At 51.6% G+C, this 27912-nt stretch overlaps 1 protein-coding gene across 1 annotated transcript; it reads right to left on the bottom strand.

The window, feature by feature from the left end:
* Positions 1-1286: 1286 nt before the first annotated feature.
* On the bottom strand, positions 1287-16476 carry TCEA2 (transcription elongation factor A2). Its single transcript, XM_054644491.2, has 10 exons — positions 16269-16476; positions 13824-13886; positions 13110-13215; positions 11956-12046; positions 6838-6971; positions 5371-5427; positions 4555-4709; positions 4060-4206; positions 2144-2215; positions 1287-1584 (listed from the first exon to the last, which is right to left on the bottom strand). The coding sequence occupies exons 1-10, from the start codon at positions 16335-16337 to the stop codon at positions 1576-1578; spliced, it is 903 nt and encodes a 300-aa protein (XP_054500466.1). The 5' UTR covers positions 16338-16476; the 3' UTR covers positions 1287-1575.
* Positions 16477-27912: the final 11436 nt, after the last annotated feature.

The following is a 27912-nucleotide window of genomic DNA, read 5'->3' as shown; positions in this document are numbered from 1 at the left end:
AATAATCCCATTCACCACAAGACTCGTGAGGCTTAAAGGAGTTGTCAGCGTCTTTGAATATTTTCCTTCTTGGGAGACTTGGCTTCACCCTGTAAAGTGAAAGCCCTGAGCGAAGGATGCTGGTGGGATCCCTGCCTCCGGAGCAGCACAGCCCTCAAAGGGGCTGGGAGCACGTTTTCCGCTGCTTTCATGTGGCTGCTCACTCCTCTCCAAACATCTCCGAGGTCTCTGCTCAATGTCTGCTGTCTGGCATGCTGGGAAGCCAGTGGAAATACTTGTTTTTCACTCTGGAAGAGGGAAGCGATGCCATGAGAGATGTGACTGCAAATGCTCCTGCCCTGCCCGTCAGCACAAGAGCTGGAGGGCACAGCACTGCTCCTGGGCAGCCTCTGACCCACAGCTGGGGTCCCCCAGATGCTGCATCACCCCAGCTAAAGGCTATGAAAAGGAAAGAAGAGGGATTTTAAGTCTGGCTGAAAGCTGTTGTGAGCTCAGATGGAATTTCCCCACCAGGTTTTAGTTAGCTCCCAGAAGGAGCCTGATTCTGTATCTCTCCTTCACAGGGTCACATCTGCAGATGTGGCACCTGGGGCTGGCTTTGCTACAGGATCTTTCCCTTATCTGACCCCTTCCAAGCACCAGCTCTGAGCTCACTTCAAACCTCCTCCACTTCTACAGCTAAGTGCCAACAGCTCCCACCCATCCCTCTAGCCCTTACCTTGTCCAGATCCAAGCCTCTGGAAAAATTCCTGTATTTGCAGCATTTTCCCTCCTCCTGAGCCTCTCCAGCAAGCCCCTCTGAAACTCCAGGCTGTTTCTCAGCTGTCAAGCTACAATCAGAGCACAAACAGGAAAGTGCCTGGGACTCACTTTGAACAGTTTGGGGTGGAATTTTCTGTGGCTGGTGTCACCCTGCTCTCAGTCTGTTACAACCTGGGCAGTACATTCTGATCTTTGCAGCAGCCGATGCTGTTGGCATTTAAAGGCTCAAGATGACAAGGAATCAGTGCAAAATCCAGGGAATGCTGCCAAGATAGAAAGCAACATCTGATCTCTGCCCCAAAAGCTGTTTCCTGTCAACAGCACTACCCACCCAGCTGCCCCAGGCCGTGGCCCAGTGGTTAAGATTCCATGAGGTGACAGAAACAAGCCTTCACACACCAAGGGTGTGCCTGCAAGTCACATCTCACTTTCTGCTGCTCCAGGCATTATTCAGTCCTCATCCACCTGGACATGGACCGCCTGTCAAGTTGCCATGCTGGAAAAACAAAGTGCTGCACACACAGTTGAAATAAAAGTCAGAAACTGACAAAAATGTTTAATATTAGTTTTGAAGAGAAAGTGACCGTACTCGCTTAGATGAGAAAGTAATGACTGGGTGTGTTTAGTGAGCTCTCCTGCCAACCTGTCAGCCCATGGCTGTGGCTCTCTGTGAGGCCCAGGCCTCCCCGCTGCTGCTCTCAGCATGTGACAATGCAAACTCACTGGGACACAAAACACAACTGCCATGGGAGCCGGCGTGTGGAGGCTGCGCTCGGGTCTGCGTTTGGCTGCCGCTCTGGGCCTTGGCACGTGTCAGCAGAACTGCAAGAGAAGGGAGTTTAAACCCCAATTAGAAACCTCACTGCCAAGGGGAGCTGCAGAAAAAGGTAAGGAGCCAGGTGTGGGCTTGTTTCAGAAGCTGGCAATGGCTTGGGGGTTCTCAGAAGCAGGGGCCAAAGGGAGCTCCCACGTGAATCTCTCACTGTGGCTCTTTGGCAACTTGTAGTAGCATCATTTCTGCTCACCACTGACCAGGAGATTTCTGCTCAGCCCTGAGCTCTGTGCACAGCATGAAAGAGCCGTTCTGAAATCCTGAACATCATCACCACTACCCTCAGAGGCTGCATGGAAAGCTCTGTGAAGCTGGTTATGGAAGAAGGGATATGAGAAGAGTGCAGGGAATGTGGAAATGAGACTCGACCCCAGCTGGTCTGCAGGGATGAACCCAGGAGCTCTTGCCTCTGTGCTGGGAGGGAAGATCACTCTCTAGAGCCAGTGAGGGTTTGGCAAGCACCTCTGAGCAGCAGCCAAGTGCCTGCAGCATGCTGGGTGCAGCCCCCCAACACCCCTGGGTACCAGTAAAAGAGCCCTGGTGCACTACCTTCCAGCGATTCCCACACTCATTGCACACGACGAAGGTGGTCATGGGCTCATCGGAGCTGCGGGTCTGCACCTGGGGGGACAGAAGGGAGGTGAGAGCTGAGCATCACACATGGCCCTGTCCCTCTGGCCTCCAGGGCTTGGTGCTGGGCTCACAAAATCAATGAGAGACCGAGGTTTGGGATGGCAAAAGGAGCTTTCCAGTAAAATCAGTCTGGTGGTTGTGTTACACACATACATACATCATGACCCCCTTCAGCCTGACATTACCTCAGTGACAAGTTTTGGGACAGTGTATTTCCCTCCTCACCCAATATGCTGTCCATTTCTTGCAGGTGACTCTGGAAGTGGACATGCCCACAGCCAATCCCTCCCCAAACTGTCCCCCAGGAAGGGATGTGGCCAGCACTGCCATGACAAACCCATCAGTCCCAAGCACAAAAGCATTAAAAAAGCACTCAAGTCATTCCCATTTACAGAGCAGTCCAACATCCTGGCCTCACAGGAACACACTCCGGGTTACCAGGTTCTGCACAGTTCCAGTCTGGTTTGTGTTTGAGCCATTAAGGAACTCTGATATTTAACCCAGATGTGATTGCTGCCTCTGACTGGCTCTTGCCAGAAACACATACTTTAGTAAAAACCAGATTTTCGTGGCATTTGAATACCACAAGGCAGATCTAGACTGAAAACACTGGTACTCCCCACACTAGTCAGGCAGAACTGTGTCAAGGGGTGATTATGGTGATCTACGTGTGTAATTACCCAATGTGCAAGAGTCACAGTATTTGCATGGTGCAAATTAACCATTTTTGCAAGAATGCTGGATAGCTAAATTCTGTAATTCTCCCCCTTTACTGTCTGCTTCCAACATGCTCATAAATGCCAGTTCACCTACTTGAGACTTACATCTCATCACCCACTACTGATTTCACTAGAAAACAAATCAAAGTACAGAAAGCCCCCTGATATTGCTATTTAGAGGACACTGCTGTCTCCTTCCTAAATTCCAGGCAGTCAAACTCCAGTCCACTCCAGGTGGAGACAGTGCTGGGAGTGTGCTGGGACAGCCCAGGAATGCTTACTGGGAGCACTGGCAGAGTGAAGCCCCTTGCCTGAGCCAGCCTGTGGGATGCAAGGCTGCTGCTGAGCCAAAGGAAACTCCCTGGTCAGATTCCTGGATCTCCTCCTCTTTCCATGTGTTCATGTGTCAAGTCCAAGCAGATGCAGGAGTCTCAGCCGGCGCTTGCACACGCAGTTTGTGCGCAGTCACTCAGCAGCAATCTGGTGGCTGCTGGTGCATTTTTGGGTATCTGCACATTCTAAACCACTGACTCACAGCAAAGGCACATTTATCTCCAGATGCCTGGCACAAACATGGGAGCTAAAAAGCACTGGTAATGCACAAGGCTTCCAACAGCTGGCCACAGGGAAGAAAAATCCTCTGTCTGCTCACATCACAGCTTCGTTTATTCCTTTTGTTTCACTCATTTCATGCTATTTGATTTTAAATAAGTTGGGACTTATCCAGCTGCAGGTAATCTATATTCTTAATTTGTACTTTTAATACCATCAACATGTCTGAGTCAGTTTCTGCAGCCTCTCCTCTACACTACCCACTCCTTTCTTGTCTGAATCCCAGCATTCCCAGCACCTGCTCTCAGTGTAGAGCACTGCTGAACTTTTGAAAGCTTCCTCAGTGCTGCACAACTCCTGCTCTTGTACAAGTGAGCCAAGAAGTTACACAAGCTCACAGAAACATGTGAGGAAGTACATTTTAGACAGCCACGAGTGTTTACTGTCTACCAGTAGCAAAATTTGTGCTGTGCTGCAGGGCCTATCACAGAGCAATGCGAGCTCATGACCATGACAGATCCTGGCCTGTGCAGAGGCCAAGACAGGAGCAGGAAAACCAACCTGGGTGTAGGTGCAGTTCTTCTTCTTGCATTTCCCACAGGTGAAAAGGTCAGTCTGTGTCCCTCCTGTCTTGGCCATCTGATGCTCCCGGATTGCTTCTTTTGTCATGGCTTTCCTGATCTCTTTCAGCTCATTACTGGCCATTTCCTTTCAGAAGAAAAAAAAAAAGAAAAATAAAAAAGAGGCAATAAAATCACATCTGCCCAGTTTTACCACCACACCCACTACAGTGGAAACAGCCAACAGGACAAGGCAGCCTGACAGATGGGCATTAACACAGAAAGCCTGTTCCAATTCTGGTTTCTGGTTCATACCCAGGGCCCCAGGATGATGGGAAGGCCCAACAAACCACTCTCCACACTGCAAACCCTACTGCAAGCTCACTCCATGCACTCCAGCAGCAGCTACAGAGAAAACTGCAACCCTTGCATCAGCCCAGCTAAGGCTCAGGACATCCCCTGTGAGAAGCAATCCCTGCTCCCCAGGCTCCCTCACCTCCGAGGTCATCACTGCAATCTGCTCGGGGGTGATGGCCCCACACAACACGTTCTTTTTCAGCTCAGGATTTTTGGAGTCCTTCAGGTTGGAGATGCGGCTCCTCACGCGGTTTTTGTATTTCATGTCGGTGTTCTTGACATCCTGGTAGATGCGTAAGGGCAGTCAAGGAGCCTGCAACCAACCCAGAGGCATCAAGCACTTCCCAGCCACCCGTGAAGAGCAGAGATTGTCACCCTGGAGGTGCTGGGACACAACAGCAGCATCTGCTCTGGGAGGTCAGTGCTGGATTTGAGAGCAGGTTTATACAATCCCAAACTCCAGGGGCTTCCAGCTTGGGCTTTTTCACTGTGCTGGAAATATTCAGCTATGCTCAGGTTCTACAACCTCCCCTTTCTCTCAGCAAGGCAGCCACAAACCCCTCCACTGAGAGAGTCCAGCTGCACCTCCAACCCCACAGCTCCTAAACCAAGAAAATTCCTCTCATAAGGCTTATCTCACATCACCATGGAACTTGATCTTCAAGCTCCATCCTTTCCATTGCTTTTGTCTAGATCATTACAATCTCCTCAACAGGGAGCACAGGGAAGTTGCATGGATTTGGAAGCAAAATCAAAAGCAGGAAACAACACTCTGATGGGAAGGACAAACAAGGGACTACAATCTCTGAGCTCCAACTCCCCAGTGGTAGTTCCTTAGACCCAGACCCCTGACAAGCTGCAGCAGAACATTTATGCATAGAGAGTCCCATGTTTCCTTTGAGCACATGGATTTCACTGCTGGAGGCATGCAGGAAGCACAGTACAGCAAGGATATACTCTTCAATCTGGGCTGCTATGTGCTCGCAGTCGGCACCGATGGCGATGTAGTCGTCTGTAAGACAGCACAAACAGGAGCTCAGTGCCTTCCAACCAAGCCAGGGTTCCCCAGGCTCAGCATTTCTGAGCTACACATCTGGACAGTTTGCTGGTTTGATTCACATAATCTTCCCATCAAATGGCATCTTGGCCTTTGCTCTTGCTACTCTCTGACCCTTTGGAAAAGGGCAGTGATGAAAATGGATTCATCTAGCCAGTCTGTGCCCTGTGCCTCTCTAGGATATGGACTGCATGAGACAAAACTAACAACAGCCTTGGCCCAAGAACTTACTAGTTTTCCATTATATTTTTCATACAATTTAAATCAAATGTATATAGGCAGGAATTGAGTTTCATCAGATATTCCCCTCAGTAAGTAACTCTACTCAGACCAACCACCTGGGAGGGCCTGGAGGTGTGCAGCATTGGGATCAAGCCTTCATTTCTCATCTCACCTCAGGACTGTCTGCTCCTCCCCTCTTCTCTCACACACCAGTTAAACAGCATCATACAGAGTGCATAACTGCCATGGATTTGGACAGCCAGTATGATAAACACCATAAAGGAAGGAAGGTAGGGCACAGCTGAGCTTAGGGAAAGGCTCAAGGGAACTCTTTCCCAGATTTCATATGGAAAGGGTTTTTCTAAGAGCTGTGCAAAGCATTTAATGCAGCATACAAAGACATGCACGGGAAAGCTAGAAATAAAGACCTCATGAACTTCTCCATCTGTCATCTACATTCCTTGGCTCCAAATTAACAAGACTCTGCAGTGCTTAAACCCCATCTTTTTAAAGGGGTCTGCAATGTGGACACAACCAGATGCTCAAACTTCCAGACATGCTGAGTACCTGCCTCTCACTTGAGCTGGCACAGTCTGAAGGCAAGAGGGATCTGTTCCACCCCAGATCCAGAGGACCACAATATTTAGGGAGCTCCTGTCTGCAAAGGCAGCAGAGTCTGACAGCAGATGCTGACTGGCATAAGCACCATTCCTACAAAGTCCATGTACTGTGTAATAACTTCACCCCAAGGGTGACAGGGAAGACAGCTTCACTTAACAGCAATCAGAAAAGATCTAGAAAATGAAGCAAATCCCTGCACACCTGAAAGATTAAACTTCAGTAAAGACCACCCCATGTTGCAACCCTATGTGACAAACCCTGTGTTCTCAACAGCCATTGCTTTGCACATTGTCATGCCTCCAGCTCCAGCCAGGTCCCTGTGTAAGTGTCTGAAAACGCTGCAACAGCAGCCAGTTCATCAAAGGGGTGACCAGTGGCTAGACTGAGCTGCTGGCAATAATCCTTTGACAAGGCTGCTGTAGAACAGTATGTCTGAACTGAGCTGGCACTGAGAGGCTCTGTGAGAATGGTCCAGGAGCTGTGAAGCACTTGAGGCAATGCAGGGCTTCCCCCAGCACTTACCATCAGCCTGCAGAGCTGCTGTCAGCATCTCCCTGCATTTGTTGCGCACAGCGTCGCACGTGATGGGGGCCGGAGGGAAGGTGGTGATTTTGGGGGTGGTCGGAGTCTTTGGAGGCTCCTGCCTTTTGTTGGAGCTAAAAGAAAAACTTCACCTGTCAGAATGTCTCAGTTTGGGCCACTGAGAGCAGAGAAGGAAGCAGCAGGTATGTGGCCAAGCATCCTGTTAATCACAATACAGAACCAGTCAGAACACAGTGCAAAGTCATTGTCCCAAACCAGCACAGAGCACAACACAGCAGCCAACGCCCTCAGCCCCGACACGAGCTCTCCTGTGGACACTGCTGGCTGCCAGCAGAGGTTTAATCCATGAACAACCCTGCCAACCATCTTGGGTTATTCAACACACATCAGCTGCTGCACCACTGGGCATCAAGTGAAAACATCACTGTTGAACACCACCAGTAACCCAAATACGCTCAGAACATCTGAGACCATCAGCACTCTCAGTTTGGCAGTGCAGTGCAGATTCATGGTACTTCTTTCCTCTTTAACTTTGCAGGACACCAGGCCTATCACTGCTCTCAGCAGAAAGCAAGCAGAAAGCTCCAGAGGAAGGAGCTGTGCTAAGAAAAACAAAGAAAAAGAAAGAAAAATGGCTCCTTCAGCTTTGATATTTAAAAAACAACAACAACAAAGTGTAGCACATAAAAGGTTCTTCCTTTTTCCTGTAATCTGAGCAAGATACTGATTACTCATCTCACAGAAGAGCAACCCTACACAGCCACACACAGCTCATACAGGGGCCAGGCTAGCACAGGACTACGAAATACTGCTTTGCTCTCAAAAATAACTCCATTTCCACCTGCAGGCAACCACGGGCACAGGCAAGGGAATGCAAACACCTGCCTGCTGTGTCTGACTCAGTCAGGTCACCTGCCAGGGGAGCAGGATGGAGACCTGCCTGCACAATCAGCACATGATGTGGGCAGGCTGAGTCACTGCTGCAGGGTCTGCATGCAGAGAAGGAACCTCAATGAGCAGCTCAGCTGGTTGTGCACACAGAAAGCCTAACATCTGCACATGGTGTTAGTCAGCCCTGCAAATACTGCTGGTAAAAGATCCGGGTTAGTATGAATCACAGATGATTTTCTAGAGCTTTGTTCTCCCCTCTAAATCTAGGCAGCAGAACAGCAATTTTTTTTTTCAGCAGAGATTGCTCTGGCTTTGGTGATTTGGCTGTAAAATGCCTGGTACCATTATTGCACAAAGGGACAGAAAGGGAAAAAAAAGAAACCTCAATATTCCACCCATGGCATGCCAGCAATATCTTCTTGAAGATCCAAGTGGCTTGACAAATTTTGTTAAGCTGGGTCACTACTGCCAGTTCTTTGCCATCAAAAATAAATTTGTTATGAACAAGCACTTCCACTACACTGTCCTGGAAGGGATTAGTCAGCCCACAAAAAAACAGCACTAAGCTGGAAACCTTCTGAATCTGCTGCCACACAAACTGAGCCAGACGACTTTAGGGACTTATCCTGTGACTAAGGTCATATCCAGTCTGGCTCAAATCCCATAGATCATCACTGGGGCTACCAGATTTTCTCAATTCAGAAGTTCACCAAGCCCTTTTCAGAAGCATCCATCAGTGAACCTTCAGCAAATGGCTCACATCAAACCAAAGCAGAACTTTGATTTCTTGCTTATGTGAATGAGATGATGCACTCTGTGAGGGAGACTGTACTGTCAGCTCACTGTGTTTTACTGACCAGTAGCTGAATAAAACCCCTTTTTACCAGCTGGTTTTACTGGTCAGCACTGCAGGATCTTATTAAAGAGCAGATTTTGTCCAAGCAGCTCAAAACATTCAATAGGATTTACACTGCATGTGTTACAAAAAGAAGAAACAACTTAGCCTGTAAATAATCCATTAGATGATGATTTTTTCCCATCTGGAATGTAGAAACTGCCATCAGGTACTTTTGTGCTTAAGAAGCTACACACAAATCACAGGCAGCACTCATGGGGGTGTATATGCCAGAGCATACACTAAGGAATAACCCATAATTCAGGAATAACCCATCTAAAAAATCACAGCTTCTCATGTTACATCAAACAGTTTGGAAAAATTAGACTTCCCAAAGGACAAAGGCAAAGCATACTTACAGTAAGAGGAAGGACTGAAGGAATATGGGTGGTTTGTGGCAAGAGAAACTTAAAGGAGACAAGTCCTGAAATTCCTTACAAAGGAGGATGGTAGGAAAAAATCCACAGAAGAGTGTAGAAATGGGTTTTGTAAGACAGGTTTTGATTGAGAGCAAGTTTTAAACTGTAAAGGTGAGTTATGAATTGGAAATACTGCCAAGGGCAGCTGTGGAAATGCCTTACCCTGAGGTTTTCTAGGGCTGTCAAAGAGCTTGAAAAAAGCCTGTCAGGGACAGCTTGGGCAGAGGTTGTGCTGTGCTGAGAAGAGGCTGCAGGAGAAGTTTCCTGAGAGCTCTTCCAGATTTAAATTTTGTATCAATTTTCAATCAACAAACAAAGGTTTCCCAGAGCAAAATGCTGTGTGTGAACTCAGTGACCTCAGTGTGAACTCAGAACACCGACCTTCACTACAATGAATCCTCAAACACAGGCCTTCAAACCTGTATTTGTAGAGGTAATATTTGATTTTCAGGAAGGTTCTAACTGCAATTGAATATTTAGATATTTGTTCCTTGGGGGTGGAAAAAAGCTCAACAAGATGCATGGTAAGTCCCACTTCTGTTAGCTGATGAGAAAAGATACATTTGCCTGCACACACACACATCAACCATGCACTGAGATGAGAGCTGATCCCTCAAGAATTAGATGAAACAGACTTCTCAGCCATTCCAAAGACAGAAAATTATTTATTAAGGTTTAGAGGTTAGTTTATAAATAGAATTGTTGGGAAATAGAGCTCAAACACACCTAGAAGACTTATTTCAGGAAATCCTTGTGGTTCACACTGTTCCTGTTGAACATGAGAAAGAGCTTGTAAATCTATCCAGGCAGCAAAAGTTTATACACAAAACAAGGCTATGCTGGAACAAAATGGTGGCAAAGCAGCAGCCAGGGACTGCAAACAGATCTCAGGGCTGCACTGGAAGAAAATGCCACAGAAGAGCTAAATTCAGGCCACAGATCCAAAACCTCCTAATAAAGGCAGTTTAGAGAATCCTGGAAAAGAAAAACCTCATGCTGCCAGAGACAGAAACATTAGACACAGCCCATTAAAATGTACTACACTATGGGTCTGAAAGTCTGCAGCACAACAGAGTATGCTTTGGATTAGAGTAATGCAGCATCTAAATTCACAGGTGCCAGCTCCACACCGGCTGGCTCAGAGCCTTCAGGTCTTGCAGTGATAGCTCCAGTCACTACACAGGGATTTCTACATCTGTGCTCCAGAAAGCAAGATGAGTTTCAGGCTAAGAGTTAGTCAAATATTTTTCCCTGACCAAAATGGAAGGCATAGCCAAAATCTAACAGACTAAGAGGCTGAAATATCTGAATGCAAACTGATTTCTTTGGTGTCTTGACAGCAGCCTCATCTGAACCAGCTATCACACACTGAGCAACCAGTCTGACTCCACTGCAGTCTCTGCTTCAAAGAACAGAGACTCTCCTCTGCCAATAAATTATTATTTTTTTAAGGCAGATTAGTAGTTTATTTTGCAGGACTGGAGAAAAAACATTCCTGTCTCTGGAAGAGAGCCTGGCTCAACAGACTAACACCAGAAGCTGGCCCCTGGTCCTGGTCTAGGCTACACTAATCCATTGGCTTCTGTTCATCCTTCACAGCCAAGGGGATGTTTTGCTAGTCAGAAGATGGAGGTTGAATACACGTAAAAAGCATCAAGGATTAAAAAACCCCATCAAACTGCAGCATCTGCAGCACATGAAGGCACAAGGGAACATCACCAGCACAAGACAGACAGACAGACAGACCCCATAAGTGACCAAAGCAAGGAGGCAGCAAGGAGGGATTTTGCCTCAGTGCTTACAGCCAAGATTCTGTTCTGAGTGAAATCCCACCCAGATACACACAGATCTGGACAGCCCTGGCTCCCACTCTGCACTGCATCACTGAACTCCATCCTGGCTCTGAAGTCTCCCAAGTCCTTTCACTGCACTACTTAGCAAATCCTTTTTGCCATTTTATGGAAGTGAAATAACCAAAGATACCAATCATTTAAAGTCATGGAGCATCAGCAGCCTTCTCTCCATCAGCAGTTCTGGATCGAGCTGCAAAGGCTCACCCTGAAGTGCCAAGCCTTGAGAGAGCTGAGCAAAACCAAAGAAGTTACAAGAAAGTGACAAACAAAGGCTGCAAACATGGAAAATCCTGCAAGCCAGCAGGGCTACAGCCTGAATACTCTAAATCTTCTGTCAAACTTGGGAAATTGGCTAAATCACTTAAGAGCCAAATCTAGGAAGCACACACCCTCCTGGGATCTGAGGCTGGGAGAAATTTCTAGAAGAAAGCTTTAAATCCCATTTTTCCCCTCCCCTTTGATCACTGTCTGCACTCAACAACTGCAGTGACAGGCAGTGAAAACAGGATGCAGCATCCAAGGCATGGCAAGGAGCAAGCAAGCTGACCTGCCAGCTGGGGGACATCAGCCACAGGGAAAAGGGGACTTCTGCTGGGATTTGTCAAGGACAAAGAAATGGAAGTTTTACTTTAGTAATGTAATCAATCAATCCCATCCACTGCAAAGGCCAAAAATAATCTTCTTTACAGTTAGAAATAAACAAAAATGCATAAAATGCAACATAAAAAAAGAATTGGGTATGTTCTACTTCTAGAAAAGTAACTTATAACCAAGAGTAAAAAACTTTAAATAAAACATGAGTAAAATTTAAAAACTCACTTAAGTCACTGTATTTTTAGATGTGTATTTCTGCATTATAGTTAATTATTAACACCACACAGATCAACCTTGAAGAAGAAACACTTCCAGCATCTCTGATAAGAATTTTGACTATACAAAATTCCTGACTCAGACACTTAAAAATATAAATTAAAGTAAGATGCCTTAAGAAAACTTAAATTCTTTAACAGTGTCGTCTTTGGTAAAAGGGAAATATTACCTTTGGTCTCTTGAGTTACCAGTCTCCCTGGAGGAAGATGTTGGCAAAGACAGGCTTTTCTTTTTGTCCTCATTTTTTTCCTCAGAAGCATCTATGTTCAAAAGAGGAATAAGTTCAGAACTGGTCTTTATGCTACAGCCCTGCCTATACTCCTCAGTGTTTTCACACTACCCACTGTTGGCCTTATTATTCTCCCAAAAAAGAATCAGGAGAAAATGCCTTTATGGCCTTCCTGCTTCCCAACAGACCTTCTCCTTGCCTCCAAGTAGAAACTAATTCAAACAAAAGCTTTCCTCACCAAACTAGAGAGCAATCAGTTTCCCTGCCTGGGAGATAAGCTTACTCACAAGACAAGCCTCTTCACAAAAGTTTCTTTCAGAGGCTGCTGAGCAGGCATTAGATCAAGTTCTCTCAAGCACAACTAAAAGCAGAATTTCCAGCCAACACCAGCTGAAGGGCCAGTCCAGGCTGGTCCTTGTGGAACTTCTTCTGATTCCCAAGTGCTGCTGAAAGCCAACAGCACCACCCTGGAGAGGACCTTCTTGACACTGTAGAACAAGTATGACCCAGAGGTAAATTGTCTGAGTCTAGCCAATACACACCCAATTTAATGAGGAGGTAACAAACCAGGACAGGAAAAGAGCCCTTTTAACACTCATCCAGCCTGGCAAGAAATGGGAGCCCATAAAAGGGAAAGCCTCCCCAGCTGGACATGGTCCATGTGAGTTTATCTACAAGATGGTGAACTCAGATCCTTCTCCAACTCACCACCCCAAATCCATTCCAGCTCTTCCCTTCCTGAGCTGCTGCACGGGGCTGACAGCACACATGGTGCTAATGCCACGCAGAGCCAAGTGGGAGCAGAGGGTTCAGAGCACAAATAACATTGCTAATTATTATGTGATGAGGTATAAGTTAATAGTCCTGAAGCTTTCAATGCTCTTCCAATGATGAGCTGGCTAAACAGGAGCTAAATCTAGAGGGATGCATGATAGGACACAAAACTCGAAAGACAGAGAGGGTGGAATTGTAAAGGCTGATTTGCTAGAATGTTTATTCGGATCAAGAGATAAGCTCTCCCAAAAAATTCAGCCTCCCACTGAAGGCAGCTTGTTCACAAGCTGAATCTGACAGGAACATGCTGATTTCCTTACCTAGAAGCTTCTTCCAAGATTTGATGAGGGATTTGGCAAGTGATATCACTTCTTCATCTGTGCTCTGCTTCCTCAGTGCGTTCACCGACATCCCAATGCGGGTGGACTGCAAGGGAACACCCCAGTGAACCACTCCAGAGCAGACTCAGTATCAGTTACTAACTGAAATCTCAAATAACCACGACTAAGTCAAAGCCATGACCAAGACAGGAGTATCCAAAGGCTTGCAGAATGATTCTGTGAGCCTTACAATTTTGGAAGAGCAAGGAGACACTCTCCAGCTTGCACAACTGAACAGAAGACACATCCAATCCCCACAAATCCCTTCCCTACACACTTCTGAGTGACATTCAAGCTTTCAATGCATCACAACCTCCAAATTGTAATTCTGCTCACTCCTCCCCAGTGTTCTAAATATCAACATTACAAAGAACTTCTCCCACGACTGCCCCTCTGTGTTTGCTACTTTAACCCAGTCTTTCCTCTTTTTTGCAGCCTACAAACAAGATTTGAGCAGTTACACACATGGTGACCCAGAGCTCTTTAATTGCCAGTCCAAAACCCAACTTCTGCACTATTTTGTTGGATTTATTGTTTATTTTTATTCTTTGCATGAAGCAAGAAGTGTGAGGAAATCTATTAAGTTTATTTAGACAACATTTTGAACTCATCCAGATGTAAACTCAAGCTTTTTACCATAACTGTGCAACTCACCTGCAGTAAATCCAAAGTCATAGGCATACTTTTCAGTTCTTTCAGTAAATCCATTGCACCTTCCTGGAGAGGAAAAGAGAAAGAGAATGAGTGCTTTTATTAAAGAAATTCAACAGCTTGGGAATAGACACAGAAAGTTGAATTCAAAGGGAAAAACACCAACAAGCATTCCCTGAAACATCAGCAAATGCACTGCTGGGTGCTGTTCCACAAGACAGTAGATCCTGCAACCTGAAGGCACCTGAATCATTGGAATGGGCAAAACAGAAGATCAGTGGAGTGCTACAAGTCCTTGCTTGTGTATGGTGCAAGTGCAGCATTAGTTTATTATTCTTACCTGGTACACTGAGCATTTTTAACACCTGAAAACCACACTCTGAATTACAACTGTCAGTGACTCCATGTAGCTGTTTCCTGGTTTTCATATTAATACCCCACTCTGCTCAGAACAAAAGAGAGACCAGGAGCAAAGCCAGCAAGCTGTGATGCTGAAGAGTTGGTCATTTGAAACTTGCTCTGTGAAGTCTCCTTACATCATCTCTACATGCCAGAACCCAGGACCAGGAAAGATCTGACGAGGATTCTGTAGATACCTAAAACTGGCAGTCACTCAGAGAACTGGCAATCACTTGTCTCCCTCTAGCACATCCCAGCCTGGCCCAGGCCTGTCTCCATTCAGCTGGCTCTTTCCTCCCAACCCCCTTCCCTCCAACAAGGCTTCCAGTGTTCACATTTAGCAGCTCATTTGCAACACCGACCACTCCAAGCCCAGTTGCAGCACAAGGCCTGCACAGCCACCATTGTAGGGGAGCCAGCCCTGTCCTCACATCCCGTCCTCCCTATGCAGAAGGGCTGCTTCCAGCTCATCCCAGGAAGCAATCCAGCTGCAATCCACCCTACAGAACAGATGCTCAAATCAAAGCAGAGTCAAAGCTTTCAGCATGCACACAAGCAACTCACACCAGCATAAACCACACACATTTACTGTGCCCAGAACGACTGACTTGCCCCTCAGGTAGTTCCACACCTTCCTGTTCCTCCAGCCCCAAACACCCAAAGTGACCCGGTCTGACTCCAAATGGAGCCATTTACCACAATGGCAGCAAATGAGGATCCACAAAAAAAAAACAGAGCAACATACAGGTACTCCAGGAAACTGTCCTGCAGGAAGATTAGCCAACACACAACATGCTGTAGTTCAGCACTGTCTCAAATGCCAGCCAAGAGGAAATGTTGCATACCCCTCCTGTAAGAAGCTGCCTCTTTCCCAATGAAGCTGGAAGCAAATTCTGCAAAGTTGCTCCTTTCCTATTTCAACACTGATGCTGAAAACCTGCCACCAGCAAGAACAGACATCACAGGCTGTGCTTTAGCCCAAACACGCTTCCCTGGGCTGTTCCAATAGTGACACAAGTGACAGCACCCGCCCTACCCACAGCTGGCAAGGTCAGTCCAACATCCAAAAGTTCATGTGATAACAGCACCCAGCATCCCACCACAGAGTACCACACTCCTCTAATCCCTTCCCCTCCTCGCCCATCATCTCCCGCTCCCCACAGCCCTTCCCAGTCCAAAATCCCTGTCCTCCACCCCAAACACAGATGTACAGCCTACCTCCATCACAAACTCTTGTCAGCTTTCTGCCTTAGCACTCGCATGACACTGTCCCTACAAGCACTGATATATCCCATCAAGCTGGAAAGCACTGGCTCCTGTCCCCCCAGGCTGTCACACGGGTCACAGCACACCCTGTGAGAGTCCCCGAGTGCAGACAGCGGCTTGGCCAGCCCTCCACACTCCAGAGGCCACAGCAGTGAGCAGTGGTGCCGGTGTGGGATGGAGATGCAGGAAGCAAATCCATCACCACCGGGGCTTTCCCCGAGGGCAAACCGGAGCCCCAGCCGGTGCTGGTGGGGACTCCCCTCCCAAAGGGCTCCCACCGGGACAGGGGAGCAGGGCTGGGGATGCTCTCCAGGAGGGGAAGACAGCACAGGGTGAGCCCCGGAGTGCTGAGATGCGGGCTGGGGATGCCGGAGGCCTGGGGTGCAGGGGCTCAGCATGGGGACTGGAGAGTGCCACAGCACCCAAAGGGGCACATAGGGCTGCCCGCCCAATAAGTGCCAATGGGTGGATCCTACACCTCCGCAAAGGATGGGGACAGGAGAGGGCGACGGGGCCTGGGGGAGGCAAGCCCACTTTAAAGGGGGTCTGCTCCAGCATAATGTTATGACCGGGGTGGCACTGGAAGAGAGGCTCCCAAAATGGGGTCTCGGGGGAGGGAGGCTCCTGACAACGGGCACCGAAGGAAAGGCGGGGGTCCACCAGCGCGGCAGCGAGGAGGGGATCCTGCGGAAAGGAGGGGGCGCGTCCGCCAGACAAGAGCCCGGGGCAGGGGGCGGCTCCCCACGCCAACCGGGCTGCGGGGGCCCTGCCGCCGCCACTCACCGCGTTCTTCTTGGCCACCATCTTGTCCAGGCGCCTGGCAATGCGCACGATCTCGTCCTCCCCGCCCATCTCGCCGCTCCCCGGGATCGGTGCCGGGGTCGGACGGGGGTCCGGGCGGGGGGAGCTGCGGTCGGTGCCCGGTGCCCACCTCAGCCCCCGGTGCCGCAGTCAGGGCGGGCACACGCGGGGCACGACGGGAGTTGTAGTCCTCGGGACGCCAGCTCCACCCGCCGCCTGTCGGAGCGCAGCCCACGGGCGGGACTTCATCTCCCAGCGTGCCCCGCGCCCGTCCCGCGCGGTGCCGCCCGGCCGCCGGGGGCGCTGTGGGGGCTGCGGTTCGCCCCGCGGAGGGGGCTCGGCGTGGAGCCGGGGCTGAGGGACCCCGGTCCCCCGTCCCCACCCGCGGGGCTGTGCCACGGCACGGCAGGAACAGCCGTGTCCCAAAGTGCTGCAGCGGGTCCGGACGAGGCCACGGAGATAATGAGCGCCTCTGCAGGGGAGACAGGCTGAGAGCTGCGGGGTTCAGCCTGGAGAAGAGAAGGCTCCGGGCAGACCTTTAAAGCCCCTTCCCGTGCCTAAGGGCGCTCGAAGAGAGATGGAGGGAGGTTTGGACAAGGGCCTGGAGTGACAGAGCAAGGGGGAACGGCTTCACACTGACTGAGGGCAGGGTTAGATGGGATATTGGAAATAAATTCTTCCCTGTGAGGATGGTTACAGCACTGGACAGGGTGCCCAGAGTGGTTGCCCCTAAATCCCTGGAAGTGTTGATGGCCAGGTTGGATGGGGCTTGGAGCATCCTGGGATAGTGGAAGGTGTCCCTGCCCATGGCCGGGGGTTGGAACAAGATGAGCTTTACAGGCCCCTTCCACCCCAAACCATTCTGTGACTGTGACTGTTGTCCATGGCTGTGCTGAGCCTTCGGAGCAGTGCTGGATAAACTGCTGGATAAACTGGATAAAAGCTCCCTGGATGAACCGAACCCGTGCCCCTCACACGGCCTTGGGGTCTGGACAGCAGTTACCGGTGGCGAGAGGATGGATGCTTTGGGGGGGCCCGGCTGGACCCCCTGTAGATGGCACTCGCACACTGTGCGAGGGCAGCGCATCCCCCGGGAGCTGCTGCTGAGGGCTGTCGCTCCCTCCAGCTGGTTCCTGGCAGAGGGAGAACTTCCATGCACAGCCGCCTGCACAGCCCTCGCCAAGCAGTGCTTCAGAGAGGGCCCTGACTGTGCTGGTGAGGAGCGGCCGTGGCCTGCCCCGGTGGAGCTGCAGATCATGTGGAAGCACGGGGATATGCTACGTGTGGCCTCGGGATGCACAGGCACGTCTTGGGAACCAGAATTCCCAGCACTCATCTCCAACTGCACTCTGTCCTGGGGCAGGCTGAGTCACTGAGGGCATGATCACAGACTCACGGAATTGGTAGGGTTCAAGGGCTTGGAGATTGTCCAGCCTCCCTTCAAAGTCAGAGTCACCTAGAGCAGGTGACACAGGAACTTGTCCAGATGGGTTTTGAATACCTCCAGAGAGAGAAGTATTGAACAAATCAGTGCTAAAGCTCTGATGGGTGCCTGACACCAGATCTGCCCACCACCAAGCTGCCAGCTTGCTGTGCTTTATAGCAATACCATGGAGATTTATAGAAACACCATGGAGCTCTGGGATGTCCTTGAGCAAGAACTGCGCCCTGGATGTGTAAGGCACGTGTCAGTTCATCCCTAAAGCAGCAAAGGTGGTCCCAGACCAAAAGTGAGCCCTGGACCCTCTCCCTGGCACGACAACTTGAAACTTCTTGGCTTGGCCCCATGTTTGTGAACACAAGTTCCCTCCACCCCACAGTCTGGAGCCTGTGCAGCACCTGGAAATCCTCCAACCCTTGGCAGGGTCTGACTGTGGAGTCAGGGGGTGCCATTTTGGAGAGGCCCACCTCTGTTAGGGATGAGGAAACAAGTCCCAGCAAGAGGACCTTGTGGAAATGAGCAGCTGCCTGTCCCGTGTGTGGGGTCGGGTCACGCCGGTCCTGGCGTCAGAGACACGCTCGAGCGGCACTGCTGCCACTGTCAGTGTGGTTTGTGTCGCTGCAACGCAGAGATGCTTCCTGACCACAAGTATGGCCGGGGACGTGTCTGAGATTCCAGAGCACACAGTCACTGCTGCCATCACCCCGTCGCTCCCTGCCTCGAGCAGGAGCCATCACCCTGCCAGCGCTGGCCTCCTGCAGTGGCAGCCAGCCTCACCCAGGGCCCACCACTGCCTGCCTGGTCCCCGAGGACAGAATGGCACAAAATCCTCACGCCTGCAGCCCTATGTGCCTGCTGGGGGCATGTCCCCTGCCCCTGTGTGCCCGTGGGCACGGGCCAGCTCTGCAGCCCAGCCCTGCTGGCCTGTGGTTCCGATCTTCCCAAGGGTTAACAGGACACCGCAGGCCAGGGGTTTGCAGAGCAGGGAGGGTTTCTGGCTGACCTTGGCTGGGAAGCAGCGGTGGCGTCGCTCAGCCCTGCCCCCCCAGGCGTGGAGCCGCTGGCCAGAGCGCTCCCCTAGCCTGGGTGGAGGTAGATCCAGAGGAAACTCCACCTCCGCGGGAGCCAACCTGCTATTGCAGGAATTCCCAGAGAAATTCCCGCTTGGGGTGATCTGTCAACGGATCCATGAACTTTCTTTTACCTCTTGTGAAAGCAGCTACTTGAATGTGCTAAAAACAGAGCAGGGGCGAGTCCGTCAGGGAGAGGCTGGGAAGGGGCTTTTGCTGACCCCTGCACACCAAGAGACTCCCTGAAAATCTCTGTTTGTGGTGCCTCGCTGGCAGCTGCCCTTGGCAGGCAAATCTGGGAGAGCCAGGAGAAGTTTCCTGCAAAATAAAACCCCACAAAATCTCACCTGTTTTTTCCACTGGGCTACTGTATTTCCCAAGCAACTCTCAGCAGATTTGAACACAGCAAATGGGCTGGATCAAGTTGCTTGCACTATCCCCAGTAAGTTCAAGTCATTTGGAGATCAGCCATCAAACCCCACCCTTTCTCTGCTCCCAACCACCAGGGGCTTGGTCTGGTCCACTTTTGGAAAAAGCAGAGATGAGAGGCGCTCCTGGGCCTGCCTTGTTCCATCCACCCACCGCAAAACCCACAGGGAAGCTCTGTCCTGAGACACCCCCTAACTTCAGGGGTGCTCAGATCTCCTGGACCTCAGCCTTGGAGGACTGGTTGACACACTGAGTGACACACTGGGCTCTGAGCTGGTAATGAGTGACCCTATCCAGAGAATCAGTAGCTGGCAGATGCTGAGGCAGGACATGGGAGCAGCTGCTGTAGGCTTTGCCAGCGCACCACTTATTTTGGGGAGGGGTTTTGATGTGTCTACCCTCCTTTTCACCCTCATGGTTTTCATGTATTTCCTCTCGTTTTCACCCTCAGCCTTGGCTGGAGGGGTCCTGATTGATCCTCTAACCATGCACTTGTGCCAGGAAAGGAGGAAAGGGATCTGTCTTTTCTTCCCCTCCTTGCTGCAGCTGCTTGATGTCCTTAATCTCCTGGCCTTGGCACTGGGGACATTTGACCCAAGAGCAGACAAATCCTCCATTCAAACACTTAGGAAACCTGAAGAATGTGGCATGAATGGTGAGTTATATTTCTGTCTTACAGACCATCCTGTTTTCCTCCTTTGAGGAGCCAAGGGACCTCTCCACACCTCCTCTTGTGGCACAGGCTCTCTAACACAAGAGCATAATGGCATAATGGTTCCCAGGAGATATTTTAGGATCCATCCATGCCATTCTGGAAGAGCAGCCCACAGAGGCTCTGTGTGCTCCACTCCCTACACCCCCCCACTGCATCTGTCCTGGAGCTGCAGGTGAGCACCCGTGCCTGGGGACACTGCCATCTGGACCTACTGGGACAAGTCCTCCACCAAGAAAAGCTGCAGGATTTGGCTACAGTGGGCAGCAGCTGCAAGGGGAACGTGGCCAGGACCACCCTGTGTGCTAGCCCAGCCTCTGCCACCCTGAGAAACAGGGAGCATGGAAGGGAGGATGCAGAGGAGATGATGGCTCCCATGGGCCCTGCTCATCGTGAGTGCCAGGGTGGAGTTTGGACCTCCAGCTTTGCAGATGCTCTTCTGAGACATTTTGGATTTTCCCTAAACCTCTTCTTCCTAACAATTTTAATTATACTGGCTGCTGTTCAAAACAATAATGACAGGGAGAGGAATAAATGCTAAGCAGCAGCCTGTCACGCTTCATGAGATGCCCCCGGGGGACACTGGGCCAGACAGGCAGCCAGCCCAGAGCCATGCCAGCCAAGTGGGTGCAGGCTGCCACCCCACATCAGCCACCAGCAGATGGTGGGTCTGGGCTGGCCTGTGTGAGCGTGAGAGCCTGTGCAGGCACTCAGGTCTCCTTTCTCTCCCCCTCTCTGTCTCCTTTTATTCACCTCCATAAAACATAGGAAGTTCAAGCCATTCATTTTGCTATTTGTGTCTCCTTCCCCACGCCCCGGTTCCCTCCCTTGCCCCCTGCAGCCTCTCCTCTCACTGCTTGCCCAGCATCCTTGACCCCGAGAAGTCTGGTGTGTATGCACTTCCCTTTTGGCCCATGGAAAGCACCACTCTGAACTGGTGCCTTGATAAGTCTGCTGTGGGAAGGCAGGGGCTCCTGGGCTCCCACACAGGGCTTTCCCATGTAGCATTTCCTATGCTGTCCCTGCTCCCCCGTGCGATCTCCAGACCCGGGCAGTGGGAAGCTCTCTGGATGGCAGTGCCCCTCTGTGGCAGCAGGTCTGACCTCCTCAGGGTCTCGTGACTTGCTCTGTGTCAAAAGTTACAGTGGAGGCATTCTCCTGAGGAGGAGGAGGAGGAGGAAAATGGTTGACTTCTTATGGGGTATAACATGGCACCTCTCCATTCAGCAAAGGATTGCAAAGGGCTCGAACACCCCAGCCCCTTCCTCTCAGTGCCCTTGCAAGCAGAGCTCAGATATTGTCTCCCACAGAGTTTGGGATCAACAGGACCTGTGTCCTGTCAGCAAAGGAGCGAACATGTGGCAGAGCACAAAGAATTGGGATGGAGACCTCAGAGGGGCTGGAGACAGGGATTGACTGGTAGAGAGGGAGGAAGGAGAGGCTCAGCGAGGAGGGCTGGAGCCTTTTCCATGAAATAACCTCAGCATTCAGCCGTGGTTTGCCGGAGGGCAAAGGCAGCATGTTCCCTGCTCAGTGCCCTCATCGAGCAGAGCCAGGTCACCGCGGCTGTGCCGTGCCCTCTGCTCCCCGCGGCGATGGCAGCACAGATAAGGACCTTGTCCCGCTTATCGCCCCATCAGCGGCTCTGCAGCGGCTCCGCTGCCCCAGCTCCGAGCACCGAGCCCTGATCTCATCAGCGCGCCGCACACTTGCAGCCCGAACAATGACCAACACAATTCCCAGAAATGCACAGCCTCCTGCTAAAGCCTCCCTGGGGGAAAGCATGCCAGCCGGCCTGTCGGCACCAGCGCGGCCATCGCTGCCAGCCGCTGGCAAACGCAGCCTGCGGAGGCACCCCCGAGAAAACAAGGGTGTGCTGGGTGGGGTGGAGGAAGAGTCCTTGGGGCCACCCATGAGCTCGCTGTCCTCAGGAAGTCGCTCTCCCTCCTGCTGTTTGTGACCAGGTGTCTCACCCTGTCCCAGCCACCCCGTTTGCAGCCCCTGCCCGCTCTGAGTGCCCGCTCAGTTCACAAAGGGGCCGAGATGCAAAACTTAGCCCCAGTTGCCTGGGCTGGGAGGATACAGGCAGGGCCATGGACATTCCTCACCTTAGTGGGGACCCTGGAGAGGCTTTTCCACATCTCACAGCTTCCCTAAGTGTCTCAGGCTCACAGAGCCTTTCCTGTCACATTTGAGTAATTGCTGTTTCCACTTCCAGATGGAATATCTGGACACTGAAGCAGGCATGGCTGGATGCTCAGAGCAGGTATGTGCCTTGTCTGAGCTGAGCTGGAAGTGGGAGAGGGCCAGCAGCTGGCATGGCCATCCTTTCTCCAAGCACTTCCTCTGGAGCTCACCAGCCTGTCTTCTCCCCTGGCCAGATGTGCCAGGGAAGCAGCACAGTACAGCAGCAGAGATGTCACCTGCAGACCTCACAGCGATGCAGCAGACACACCAAATCCCCCTGCAAAAGGTGCAACGCCAGCACCATCCCAGATCTCACATGAGCGAAGAGCATCACCTGGAACAGCACAACAGTGTTCCCAGAGCAGGAGGATGAACCTTGCAGTGCCCCAAGCGAAGGAGGACCTGCCTCCCAGTGTCCCTGACACGAGGTGCATTGTTCATGAAAACACATGGGGAAGTCCAAGGAGGACAGACTCGCTGGCTGCGTTGGGCTTCCTGCCTCCTGCCCCGGCCGCCGCCTGACATCATCGCTCCCGGTGGGAATGGCCACTCTGGCCCCACTCGGTCCCTGACATTAGCCAACAATTTCCTGACCTCCTGTCCGGCTTTTCAGCCTCCCACGGCCCCCCATGGTGGGGAGGCTTTTGTGCCTGAGATGATAGAAAGATGATAGATTAGATTGATAGATAGATAGATAGATAGATAGATAGACAGATACATACATACATACAAAGATGATTGATAGATAGAGAGATAGATAGATGCTTGACTCCTGCCACCATGGCACGAGAGCTGGCAAACCTGCATCCTCTTCCTCACTACCATGGGTACAATTGAGATGATGATGCCCATCACCTCACCATCCTCATCTGAGGGTATGGGAGTGTGTGTTCTCCAAAAATGCCCTGTTCAAATTCACAGGAGCCAGAAAGGCTGAGGAGAAGGAATGTGGGGGTAAGCAACACAGGTGTTGGAAGGATGTGTGTGAAACACACAGGTACTGCCTGGCCTCCATGCACCAGCCCTGTGGAGGCACCCACCTTCTCCCCATCATCCTCAAATCTGCCCAAGTGACAGCAGGGTCTGGGTACAGTGTGTGCCACATCACCCATCCACCCTGCAAACATTGGCTTTTCCAAACAAACACACTTTTTGGTGAAAATGTGGAGGATTGTGCAAGCCTCGGGCTGTTGCTGCACAGCCTCTCTTGCCTTGCAGCTGTGAGTTTTTCCCTGAGTGACTCCTCACGAGCAGAGCACAACCTTGGGCTGACGTGCTGCAAACCTGCCCTTGTCCAAACCCGCTGCCATCAGCACTTTGCTGCAGCTGCTTCCAGTGCTGCTCTAAGAGTTTTTCCTTGCAGCCTAAACCCCCACTGCTGGCTCCATCTTTCTGGCTCCAGCCCACTGGGGATGGAAGGTTTCTCCTTCCCGAATACAAATATAACTGTAATCTGCTAAACCCTGCTGTTGATCCCGACTGCATCCTCCTGTCCTGAGCTTTCCTACAGTGCCTTTTATACCGGTAATAGCACCAGGCTCCTTCTCCCATCATTGTTGACTCGACAATGAAAACTGTTTGTATTATTGTGTCCCCGAAGCTTTGCCAATAGCACATGTGTCCCGAGCTGATAGCAACAGGCTTTGGCAAGGCTGCAGCTCCATCAGATAAGAGCCTTTAACCTTATTTCTGCAGCTCGAGCGCTCCTCGAAGGGCCATTCTGTCGTGAGCCTTTCCTTATCCTTCCCCTGAGCTTGCAGATCCACGGGCTCCATGGGCCAAGAAGAGGGGTCGCTGGCAGAGGGCAGAGGTGGAGGTGTTCAGGGCAAGCAGCCTGGGAAACAGCCTCAGCTTGGGTGAGAGAAGAGCCCTGGGGGGAGATGGAAAGACAGAGCTGCTTTCCCAGGCAATTTAAGGGCCAAATGCACGGCCGTCCCTTGTCCCCTGCCTTCCTCAGGGACCCTCTCCACCCCGCCGTGCTCCACCTTGGCTCGGCTCCCGCACGCAGCAGGAGCGAAGTGGAGGAGAAACGCTGGAGCCCGGAGGCCCTCGCACGCTCCCGGCTGGCCCGCGAACAAAGCCTTTCCCTTGGAGCCCTTCCCCGCCGCCTCCCTCCTGCCCCGGCCCCCTGCGCTCCGCCAGCCGCGGGGATCCCCGGCATCGGCACAGCCCCGGGGCTCCGCAGCACCCTCCCCATCCCACCCTGCATCCCTGTGCCGAGCCCCTCCATGACTGCTCCCAGCACCCCCGAGCTCCAGCTCTGCTGCTGGGGGATTTCCTGAGCTGCAGCACAAAGGATGCTCTGAAATCAGAAAGCAAAGAAAACCATGCTGCCTGTAGCAAGCTTTAAAATCTCACTTTCAGGCCAGTTTTTGGGAGGGATGTCACAATTCTTGGGGTTTTGAGCTGCAAATGCAACACATCCCCTTTCCCTTCTCTTACTGTCCCCAGTGCAGCACCTAAAAGCAAAAGTTGTTCCTCTGCTGGCAAGAGGGAATGCTCTCAGGTCTTTCTCTTTATTTTTAGTGTTATTATTGTAATTATTATTATTATTATTGTTGTAATTATAATAATCATTCTCTCAGAGGACAGAAGCACTCAGTCAGAGATACATCCTGCCCTTTGCTGGGGACATTGTTATCTCTAAAGGGCCTGAGGAGAGACTGGGTCACTCCATGCCCTGTACAAGATGTGGAGAAACTGAGGCACGGAGCCACAGCAGCATCTACCCCACTCTGAGCCAAAACTCCTCTCTTCCACATGCCTTTCCCTGTCTGTATGAGGTGAGGTTCTCTCAGCAACATCCTCATTCTTTCTGCTGGGCAGCAAAAACCTTGGTGAAGCACAGAGGTGGCCACGAGGTCCTGTGTGCAATGGGGTGGGCTGCAAGCTTTGGCAAAGGTTGTCACTTCCAGGGATGCTGCAAAGGGCTCCCCTCCTTCCAGGGATGCTGTAGTGTTCCTCTTCCTCCAGAGGTGCTGCAAAGGGCTCCCCTCCTTCCAGGTCTGGTTGTGGTGATGCTCAGAAATCAGGCAGCCACCTTTGCTGAACAAAAACCAGCCAGTGAATGGAAACCCTGGGCAGAAAGCACTGGGCTGGGGGCTGCAGGGGAAGTGGAGAGAGAGGGGAGGCGAGAGGAGAGAGGGAAAGGGAAGGGGGGCACATGGCACAGGCAGCAGCCATCTGCCATCTGCTGCTGCCTGTGGAGGTCATGCCTCATGCGAAGTTGAACCACGTCAGGAGCCACAGCAGCTCCTGAGAACAGCAAACCTTTCCTAGATGGAGATGTCCTGTGCTGCTGGGTCCATCCCAGTGAGAGAGAGGATGGGTGACCCTTCTGCTGCCAGCCAGGGGGCTCGATGCCCACAGTGGTGCCACCACCCACTGTCTCACGTGGGCACAGAGGCTGGGAATGCACAGAGCAGAGCTCTGTGAGAAAGGTGTATTCAGAGGGGAGACTGCACTTCTCCTGGGCATCACATCCTGTCCTGGGAGTCCCCAAGGCTAAGGCCATGGAGAGGGGCCATACTGGAGCTGCAGATGGCTGTGGTTCTCATGGGCATGTGTGGCTGCAGGGCCACAGATGGGCAGCTCCAGCCTACCTCCCAAAAAATTCCAGGCTCAGAAATCATTCTAATTGCAGTTTTCCTTTCCTTAGCACCCAAAAGGAGGTCAGGCATCCCGAGGCAGCCAGCCTGGGCATGCAGAGGGAGCAGGATCCCAGTTCTTGGCTGCATCTCCTGCACAGACACCAGCAAGCAGCGTTCTCTGCCAACTGAAGCGATGGAAGCAGCGAATAACCCCGGCATGCCCAGGCTCTGCACAGCCCAACTGTCGGCCAGCTGCCTGTTCCTGGGAGGATGCAGTGCCACAGGCAGGGAGCATTTTCTTGCTATAATCAAGAAAAGAAATTGTGCAGATCGGAGCAGCTGAATGGCAGCCAAATCTGCTTCTCGGCGGCTTTTCTACACTCTGTATTCATGTATTTGGCATGAGTAGCTCTGCATTGAGGTAATTCATTAATGCTCGACCAAAAATGTGTTTATGGAAGTCTTGAAATAGTTGGTAGAAGTGTAAGACTTTCCTTCCTAAAAGCCTGGGCTCTCTCTGTGATGGGAACTGGGTATTAAAGCAACGAGTGCTGCTGCAGTCAGCTGCCAGGGAAGCGACTGCAGGCAGCGTCTGCCCTGCACATTCCTGCATGCTCTGATCTCCTTGTGCTGAAGCCTTTCCCGGGATTTAGTGTCCATAAGCACCATGGGTGGGATTTGCAACAGTTCTGCTCATGCGTGGGGTGTGGGGACCTCACCCCAGGTTTCACAGGGAGCAGCTTAGGAGCAAACTCAGGGTGATGTGGCTGGAAGTGCAGCACCCCGAGCTGATGGTGGGACCAGAGAGTCAGCTGTGCCAGAAGGGGCTGTGGCAGAGCAAAAGCAGAGGAAGGGGAGGCAGGACAGCCTTGGGGAGGCCCAAGGTCTCTGGCCATCACCCAGGAGGTGCAGTGGCTGCACCCATGCAGAGCAAACAGCTTTTTCAGGTTAGCTCTGGGTTTCGCTGCTCGCACAATGGATATCACTGTTGTCGTTCCAGTTATAATCCTGTATAAACAAGGCTGACCTCTGGTTATTGAAAAGAGCTGAAAATAAAGACAACTTTCTCTGCTTCCTCAGATGCAGTGTCTGATTGCCAGGCTTGGCTGACACAGCCCACACCATGCTCCCAGCTCAGCCCCTGCAGCTGTTGGGGACCTGCAGCACGGCTGGCAGCAGGGCAGAGTGGCAGTGAGCACACAGGCAGAGAGCCACTGTGGCCCAGGACACCTTCCCACTGTCCCTGATGCCCTTCACTTGTCAGAGGGAGCTGGCAGCCCAAAAAAACAGCACATGAGCAGAAAACAGCTGAGCTGGGCATTCCCTGGACTGGGAGTGGCACAAGCTCCCACTTTCCCCGACTTGGGTGGGAGTTTGATCCTGGCTGGGGACACTGGGGTTTGTCACCCTTGTACAGGCACATGGCTGCAGCCAGGATGCTCCTGACACAGATGCTGAACCCCAGCTGCCTCGCTCGGCACTTTCCAGCTCCACCTGACCCACTGAACTCTTTGTGCCCGAGGAAACCAGTCACTGAGCTGGGCCCTGGAGCAAGGGAGGCTCCGGTGAATACAGCATTTCCCAGGGATGACTTCAGCCTCCCAGCAGGGCTCACACACAGCCCCAGCCCTGAGTCCTTTGCTCTGCAGGAAGCGCCTTTCTTTGGGAAGCCTTTGTTCCAGCAAGGCTGGAGCAGCCCCAGCCCAGAGGAGCCCAGGGGACAGGGACACGGGGGCACCTCTCAGGGCACTGGGGGAGCTGCCAGCCTGGGCTGTGCTGCACAGGTCCCCAAAAACTGTGTGAGGAACAGCCCATGGTCACCCTGAGGATCCCCATCTCCTTTGGCAGGTGTCACGTCCATCCCACCTGGCTGCACTGCTCTGAGTGGCCTAACGATAATAATTCACTATAATTAATAAAAAATCTCTCCCTGTGAAATATCTCATTCATCCATATTGGACACACAGCAGCACCGGCCACACACTGCTGGTAATTGCATGGTGATTAATCAATTAGTGCTGTGAACACATCTAGAGGCAAGGCTGGTCTGTGTGAGCAAGGGAAGGCAGTGCTGGGCACCAGAGGAGGGTGCAGCACTTGCACCCAGGCCCAAGGACCCATCCTGCCCCTGCCCCTGAAAAGGGAGGATAAAAAGCACCCTGCACCCTCTGAAAAAGGAGGATAAAAAGCAATTTTC

Source organism: Agelaius phoeniceus, chromosome 17 (assembly GCF_051311805.1).
Source record: "Agelaius phoeniceus isolate bAgePho1 chromosome 17, bAgePho1.hap1, whole genome shotgun sequence".
Taxonomy (NCBI): Eukaryota; Metazoa; Chordata; class Aves; order Passeriformes; family Icteridae; genus Agelaius; species Agelaius phoeniceus.
Note: the sequence above shows the minus strand (reverse complement) of the source record. Positions and strands in the feature narration are given on the sequence as shown.

What these genes read in the sequence shown, in the direction of transcription:
- TCEA2 (XM_054644491.2), bottom strand. Translation starts at nt 16,337, where the DNA reads ATGGGCGGGGAGGACGAGATCGTGCGCATTGCCAGGCGCCTGGACAAG. An exon ending in ATCTTGGAAGAAGCTTCTAG is followed by an intron (nt 12,047 to 13,109) that starts GTAAGGAAATCA and finishes TTTTGAACATAG; the next exon opens with ATGCTTCTGAGGAAAAAAAT. An exon ending in AGAACTGCACCTACACCCAG is followed by an intron (nt 2,216 to 4,059) that starts GTTGGTTTTCCT and finishes CTGTCCCCCCAG; the next exon opens with GTGCAGACCCGCAGCTCCGA.